Source organism: Elaeis guineensis, chromosome 3 (genome assembly GCF_000442705.2).
Source record: "Elaeis guineensis isolate ETL-2024a chromosome 3, EG11, whole genome shotgun sequence".
NCBI classification, from domain to species: Eukaryota; Viridiplantae; Streptophyta; class Magnoliopsida; order Arecales; family Arecaceae; genus Elaeis; species Elaeis guineensis.
Genome location: NC_025995.2, coordinates 95,567,897 through 95,576,529, shown reverse-complemented (window position 1 = coordinate 95,576,529; position 8,633 = coordinate 95,567,897). Strand labels below are relative to the sequence as shown.

General features: G+C 38.8%; 1 protein-coding gene across 1 annotated transcript; it reads left to right on the top strand.

The window, feature by feature from the left end:
• LOC105041723 (protein PHYTOCHROME KINASE SUBSTRATE 4) lies at positions 1-1,989 on the top strand. The gene has a single exon (XM_010918731.4). The coding sequence runs from the start codon at positions 499-501 to the stop codon at positions 1,795-1,797; it is 1,299 nt and encodes a 432-aa protein (XP_010917033.1). The 5' UTR covers positions 1-498; the 3' UTR covers positions 1,798-1,989.
• Positions 1,990-8,633: the final 6,644 nt, after the last annotated feature.

Below are 8,633 nucleotides of genomic sequence, written 5' to 3'. Positions count from 1 at the left end.
TCCTGTTCCTAAATCAGAACCTCTCCTCTGCCCCCCACAGCTTATCTTTTGACTGTAGCCTAGGTGGCTTCAGATTTCCCCTTCTAAGCTTTCCCTTTCGTCGCTGAGCTATTTAGAGGTGCTCATGTTTCCATAAACAAACTTAAAGTAAAATCTTTCTTCTCTTTTTGGATCCTTCATCTTGCCTTGGCTTTTGAAGACACTACTTCCTCTCCTCATATTTCTCCCCGTCTCTAGGGAGACACCTTTTATCTTGTATCCAAACCAAAATACCTCTCCTTTTGTCTCTGAAGGCCTATTATCTGTATACAGTGCCTCAAGATGCTCTTCTGAGCCAGCTTTTTGTAGGAGTCATTAAAGAAGTTCAAACTCTTTCCCCAGACTGCTCTGTGTAAAGGTTACTTCACCCTTCCTTATAGCATCCAAAGACTCCTCTTCAAAGTCCTCAAAGTCCCTTTTCTTTGGTGTAACCTACAGGGGATCTTGTCTTCAGCTTCCATGGCCGCTGTCAGCATGGCCTCACCCCGCTTCAATCCCAATCTCACAAATAAACCATTCACCATTACAAGCAGCTCGAGCAATCCCCGAGATGACTCCTTCTCTTCACACTACACCCTCATCAGAGAGAACTTCCCACCTGAGCTCGGTAGCTCCGCTCCGAGTGGCTTGTCCTTCCAAATAAGCCTCGGTGCAAGGAGGCCAAGTGATGGTGAGATAGACATCTTCGATGCAAAGAATTACTTCAGTGGACGAATGGATGGTGATACAGAGCTACAACCTGAGAACATACCAAAGACACCAACTAATAAAGAAGAGAAGTCCAGCGTCAAAACCAAGTCAAGGACGAGGAGCATTGCTTCGGAGATGAGTGGAAACAGCCAGATCACTCTGCTCCGAGAGCACCGGAAATACCCGCTCCCCGGTGGGCAAAGACCAGCCAATACCAAGAGCTTCCTCCATGTTTTCCGGTGCTCTTGCTCTCGAAAGAATGCCGTCGAGGTCGACCAGGATGCCGGGTCCAGTACTACTCCGAGCAGCCGCAGGAGGACTGCACGTGGTAGAGAGGGTGGTGACCGCCGTCCGGCGAGCCGGCGATGGGAGGAGCACTTGGGAAGGGACCTGAGAACGGAAAGGTTCGGTTTTGGGCTCAGAGAAGAGGCAATTGGTTTCCCACCAAATTTAAATTTTGGGATGGGAAAAGTGACCGTTGTAAGGGATTTGAAAGAAGAGGGAAGGGTCGGGGGAGTTCCCAAGAGGTTCGTGCCTCCTTTCTTTGAAAAAAATGATCATATAGGCTCCAGTCTCAGAAGGAGCTTGACCATGACTCCAGTACTCAACCCTGCCGGTAGCGGCGGTGGCGGGAGAGACGACGACCTCGGGAGCGAGTCGAGCTCCGAGTTGTTCGAGATCGAGAGCATATCACTGAATTCCCATCCATTCTTCCCGGCGACGGGTTACGAGCCCAGCGAGGCGAGCATCGAGTGGAGCGTCGTCACGGCAAGCGCCGCAAATTGCTCGGTGGCGTCGGAGTGCAACGACGACGGCCTGAGGGGGGGCGGGAAGACTCCGAGGCAGCACCGGTCGGGGCTGCTGTTGGGATGCGTTAGCGAGAAGGCGGTGAACGTGAAGGCCGACGCCTATAACTACAAGGTGCCGGAGAGGGTGAGCTTGCCGGCGGCGAGATACCACGGGGAGAGCTGCAGGGCGATGGACTTGGGACCGGCTCGGGCTGGACGGGCGCTCTCACCGGGCGGTGTCTCGCGCGTGCGCGCGTCGCGGGCCCTCTACATGCACTGAGGGTCGGATTGGGTGGTGGAGTTCGGCGTAGCATGCGTTTTGCATTAAATGATGGTGGTGGGGAAATGAGGTGACGAATATTTGTGAAGTTTTTATGTACTCAAAAATTGTGAAGTTTTTCTTTGGTTGTTGTGAATGATGTAATGTTTTAAATCAGTGGAGGACTTCTAGAGCAGGTCTCTTTTCGATCTACAGGGTGAAAGCTTGATATTCCACTCTGTTGGTGTAGCTCCAAACAGAGTATTAGGTTTTTTTTTTTGAGTGCGCCAAACAGAGTATTAGTTGCACGAGGGAACTGAAACCCATCACCACAGATTTAGATTTGGATCCAGTCTTAGACATGATTTTGTGGGGTTAGGAGTACTAGAAGGAAAGCAACCTTTTCTTCTGTAATTCGATCCTTTTTTGTTTAAGAAAAGATTTGGAACAATGATTGGAGCTGGAAAACCTACAACGTAATTAACTGCATAACCAACTGCAAATATTGGCCTTAATAGAGTCTGTTTAGTTCGCGGAACACAATTATAGCAGGAAAACAGTAGATTCAAATGGGAAAACCTGGTATGAACTATATCAAACAAGGGTTCCGCAACCATTATTGGCTGTTCCTTATTTATCTTACTTTCTTAAGAGTTTAAAAGTCTATAACTTTTAATTAGATGAGTTTCAAATTCTCCTCTTGAATTTTCAGCATGAATTTTTGTTTTGCTGCTTGCTAGAGTCTAGTTAAATGTTGATTTACCATACACCCATTGTGCTACTCTATGATTTTTTCACCGATCGATGCACACAGATCCTGCATTTATATTGATGCTGAGAAAATCAAAGAGAAACACTCATGAATTCCATTATCTAGATGTACTTCCCGGAATGTGCATGCATGACAGAGCTTCATTAGTCGTAGAAGCGGACCTGCATGATTTCAGTCAAAAGTCACTCAAACAAATTGGTGCTTGATCTTCTATGTCTTTTTGGACTGACAAACATATATACGAGCCATGGCCAAGGGAATGAGTAAACTCCGTCAACAGATGCTAGTTTTGGAGATAGATTTATATTTCAATTGTTTACCATTTTATTCTGTGTTGGCAACACCTTCAGCACCAATTCAAAGGAGCAGGAGCCGCATGCCGCTCCAGCAAGACCATACTTCTAATCCAAAAGATTTGGCATTTGAAAGGCATCTGCAAGCTTTTCTCACGGTCTTTTTCACCAGTAATTATTCTGGGTTGGCAACGTCTTCAGCACCAATTCAAAGGAGCAAGAGCCACATGCCGCTCCAGCGAGACCATACTTCTAGTCCAAAAGCTTTGGCATTTGAAAGGCATCTCTGCAAGCTTTTCTCACTGTCTTTTTCACCAGTAAAGTCAGATAGCTATTGAACGAGTCCGGCCTTGGACTCGTACACACACGACCTCCAGCAATGGAGTGGTCTCCATGCTGCTCTCTAATTTGTCAACGTCAGGCTCAGCATCTAGCTAGCTACGCAACCAATTTTGCCTCCAGGGCTCAACAAACCCCCATGTCAGAGCAAACACAAGTGTGATGGCATACAGAGTTTTGATGCATGGCTCCACTTAGTTGTATGACAGCCTAATGATCAATGAAAGACCCACAGCTATATATGAGCTATGTCAGATGTAACAAGTATGGGGCCATTTTGTTCTTACACCTTGAGCATAATTAGCTCAACGCCATGTGCCTTAATTTCTCTTGGAATGCAAGTCATCAGTGCATTAAAAGCTATGCCGATCATTTGTGGGCCATGAAGATGCTAGTATCTCAGACGTTCAACTCCCATTTTTTTTGGTACAATTCAATAAACTTCCATTGGTTTTGGACCAGTCCGAGTATTGCATGGTGGTCTTTGGAAGGATCTTCTGGGGTGCTAGTTGTTTGGGTGGACATGGGCAGACCAAACTTCAACCATCCCTAGCTCCGAATCATGGGTTGGTAATGAGTTGCATTCTGCTAGTGCAACTTAGCATAGATTTGGATTGTATTTTTCATATAAAAAAATGATTGAACTTCTTTCACGATATCGACTGTTATCACATCCCTCACAAATCACAAAGCATTAAGAAATTTTTGGGATATCTGTCTGTAAAGATTTTGATGCTATCATTGCCAGGACCGGTCCTGGGGCAGGTCAAACTAGGCGACCGCCCCAGGCCCCAGGCCTAGACCTTGTATTGATGTTCCAATAGGATGCAAGGATGACTTTTTACAATATTATAACAAGAAAAATAATTAAATAGGTTAATGATAGGTTTTATATACTGCTTAACGAATATATCTATAGAAAATTATTGCACGTAGATTAATTTTTCAATGATAATTAATATTTAAAGTATGTTAATTTTTAATAGAGAAGGTTCCATTTTTTTCATTTAGCCCTAGGTCTAAAAAATATCAGGACCGGCTCTGATCATTGCATTATTCAATAGTGGATTCATGCGAACCAAGGTATATCTTTCTCTGATGCATTCAAACAATTTTTATATGAATACAACTAATAAAATCAGGAACATAATGTCCCTAAGGAGGCTCGGAATTATCTCCCCAACCCACAAGGACTGTTTTGTAATATAAGCTTCCATTTAGTTGACAGCAGTATTTGCTTCTCAAAGATATATCTAGACACACATATTACAGCTTAATAATAACAAAGAAATATCCTTCAAAAGAGGATGATTGTGACTTCTACGACTGCAGCTCTGAATCTAGATCACTATTGTAGCCAAATCACCTATAAGATGGTGGGCCGATAAGATTTGCCTGACATGTAAAATCTCAGTCCAAGCCATACGGAGCTCCATCTAAAGATATTGTAGGTGCAAAAAGATGATTTTCCCTGCAGCTATCAACTTGGAGTCAGGATTACGAATCACAAACACCGCCCTGTCCTGTCCATCTCGAACGCCAAAAAGAAGGCCAACATGGACTCATGCTGAGTCAGCTTTGATCTAATCTAACTCTTTGACTCGAAGCCTTCTGACGAAGATCAGAAGCAACCGGACACAATAAAAGCCACTTGCGCGCCTATAAAGTACTTACATGCAACGGCAGACTGGCAATGTCAGTATTAAATTTTTACCCGTGTCTGGTGAAGCAAACTAGCCAGAAAACTAATTTTCTAAAGAAACGATCACTTGGGACTGGAACTGGCGAACTGCTCGGTGGACCTCATATTTTCCACCATCATAGCTTGAGCTGGTTGCTGGATGTGACAGTTCTCCGTGCGTTCTATTGTGGTTTAAACGTAGCGACCTTTACTAGTAAGTAAAAGAATATCAATAAAATTGAAGTCCCACTAAGACACCCATAATTGTCATTTATGAGGAAAATTAATGTATAACCACCCAAGAGGAAGATGAGACCATTGCAACCTCTCTCCTCTTCAATCATGGTTTCGTGGTTGAATTGAGGACCATCTAGTCCTTCCTTAAAGCTATTCTTATCAATTTTGTACAAGGGTTCAGATTGTATCTTACCTCCAGCCATATTGATCTTTGTAGGCTGATGGATAAGAGAGATTGAAATACTTTAAAATCTGTGCAATATGTCATCTGATGTTTGGCATTGCGAAAACAAATTAATCATTTTTTCATGCAAAAGATACAATCCAAATCTTTTGTACAAGACGGATCAGCCTAGCTACTAGGCTTTCATACTATTAATGGGAAGCATAGAAAATACACCACCATTATAGTTAATAGTGTAGGATCACGCGACCAATTACCTTTGCCATCAACGTCCGCTCCTGCCACAGTACTTTTCATACGAATGTATGGATGGGCTGTATGCATGTTGTAAGGCCAGGACCCTTTACACGTTTACCAAACCCCATCCACTTGACTTGTAGGCCAAATGGGCTCCAACTCATCCAATAGGCCCACACTGAGATAACCTTCGTTTCCTTTTTGTCTTCGTTATTATCAACCCACTGCACCTGAGACAGCTACCAGTTGGAAGTTCTCGCCATGCTTGCTTCCTCCAGACTGTTCATGTCCATGTCATGCAACCTGCTGCCTCCATCAAACCACAGTGATTCAACTTGTAGCCCAACACAGCACTGGTGGTCCATTGTATGCGAACCAGCTCCCTGCTAATTCTCCAACATTCATGGTGGAAACTGATGCAATGATGCTATCTGCCCTGTCGCAGTGGATCCATCTACCTCACTTAGATGAGTCCAAAAACTGTCGAGTACTGGCTATCGGTTTATTGTTCGGAAAACAAGCTCATCTTAGGGGGCCTGAGACATGGTGGCACTTGCATGGCCTAGGAAACTGATCTTATAATCGGCCAAGGCCAATTTTGCTTGCTATAGAGATGGTGACTGTGGAGATCAATAATTGCACTATGTCAACGCCTAGGGCTTTCCAGTTGCATGGATGCTTTAGAGGCCCATACTAGAGGACCGGCTGTTCTTTTTCAGATAAGGTAGAGGTGGATGGGCAATGGACGTGCTATTTTGACCCGTTATTTTTCAAAAATGACGATGGTTTCGTTGCTCATTCTATCAATCTGTATGTTATTCTGATCCACTGAAATCAATTAAATCTACTTAGAATCTTCTCATTTGTAGGCACTTGGATTGGCTTGGATATGGTTGTTGGGTTTGCAGGGTGCAAGTTATATAGAGGCACCTATCCTTCGTTGGGGTCAAATTAGTACCGCTAATATCAGATAAGGAATGGTTCTTTGAAAGCGTCCCGGTGACCTATAAGGACAGGGCAAAGAGGATGATTTTTTTTTCCCCCTAAAATCCAGGGCAAACAGATTCTTGTCTCATGGTTTGGATAGTTATAACAAAGTCTAACGGTAATGATACAAAACTTGTCGGTCCGTATACTTGGAATATTATCAGCAACGTTTCTTTGAGAACAATGTTGTAAATTTGCATCGACAACGTTATGATGTCTCTTTATGTCTTTAATCATTTTAATCATTTATTTTTCCTTTTGCAGCAAAATTATGGCAACTAACGTACCTTTAATTTAATAAATTGGAAGACGCAAAAAAAATGAGGAGGTTGATCAGCTCAAAGGTCGAAAGTAGCCCATAGAGAAGCAAAATCAGCCAACCGAAAGCCATGTTCCATGATAGAATTCTTTTATATGGTCATAAAAAGGCAGCTTCTTTCTGGAGATTTTTTACAATTTATTCACTTACTGCCATGCTTATTTCAAACACTTAAATAGATACATGAATATTTCAATGATCTTGTATTTTGAATTTAATTTTGATTTTTTTTTAATCTTTTCTTGAATTTTTAAGCTTCATTTGCTCGCAAAAGGCAAGTTTTATTTTTTAGCAAAACAATGAAAAGCTACAATCCTTTGACATGGTTTCAAAACTAAGGAAGAAGGACAAAACATTAAAATTTTTTTGGCCCACGTGGCTCATTGAATGCAAACCTTGTGACCAGTGATTCCATCACCAAATCCCTTTTCTACTTATTCATAAAAACAAGACTTTTAAAGTTACAAAATATTTGTTCTCAATTTTGTCCGTCAATTTTTATACTTGTACGTGTTAATTATATTTCTTTTCTCTCCTCTATTTTCAATTAAAGTTGACTTCTTTCGCAAAATTTTTAAAACTCAACTTTTATCTCTACAATTTGGCTTCTCCGGTTTGACTTCTAAATAGTATGAACTTTTTTTTTCTCTTCTCTCATATGTGCAATGCGCATACTTTATTTTTGATTTTTTTTAAAAGGAAAATTTTTTAAAATTTTTTGGATGAAAATGAAGTTTTAAGTTTCTTTAGTCAAAATAACAGACTTATCTATGGTAGAGGAAATTATTGTAATTTTTGCTAGGCACCCATGTTGATTTTAGTAAAAAAACATACGCTGGGTACATAGTTTTAGCTAGTCTCAATCATCGTATTGGTTTCATCAAAATATCAATATTAATTAATAAAATATAGGCACTTATCATCTTGTTATTTTTTTTGATAAAATTATTATCTTTGTTTATTAAGATTGATATATCTAGGCCACTATGATTTTACTAGATCGAAGATTTTTTCCAGGTCTCCTTATCTCACATATTCTTTTTCCCCTAAGGGCCGTTCTTTTGCAGGTAAAAAATTTACCTAAGAAACTGTATTTTCTCAAATAAATATTTCTTAGGCAATATTTAGATAAAAAAATAATTTACTCATATTCTTTTATACATTGAAAAATAGTTTGGGAATCTGTTACCTATGTTCTTTTGTATTACTATTTTTCTAGATAAATTGCTATAGTCTATCTATATTTCTCATAATATCATTTATTATATAAATATTATTATATATTATATTATATTATTAATATATTATAATAATATAATAATATAATATATAAAAATATATTATATTATTATACTATTATAATATACTATATAACTATTATATTTTATTATTATATATTATATCATTACAATATATTATCATATATTATAATAGTACATTATATTGTTATATTATTATAGTATAAAATATTAATATATTATATTATTTTATTGTTATATATTATTATAATATAATATATATTATATTATATAATATTATTATATATAATAATATAGTATAACATATTATAAATATTAATATATAATATATTATATTATTATAATGAAAAATATTATTATATTATTATCATATATTATACTATATTATTATATCATTATAGTATTATATATAATATAATATAATATATTTTATTATTATATTATATTATATTATATTATTGTATTATTATATTATAATATAAAATATTAATGTATAATATTATTTTATTATTATACATTAATATAATATAATATAATATTATATTATAT

Coding starts and splice junctions, on each gene's coding strand:
- LOC105041723 (XM_010918731.4), top strand. CDS start 499: ATGGCCGCTGTCAGCATGGCCTCACCCCGCTTCAATCCCAATCTCACA.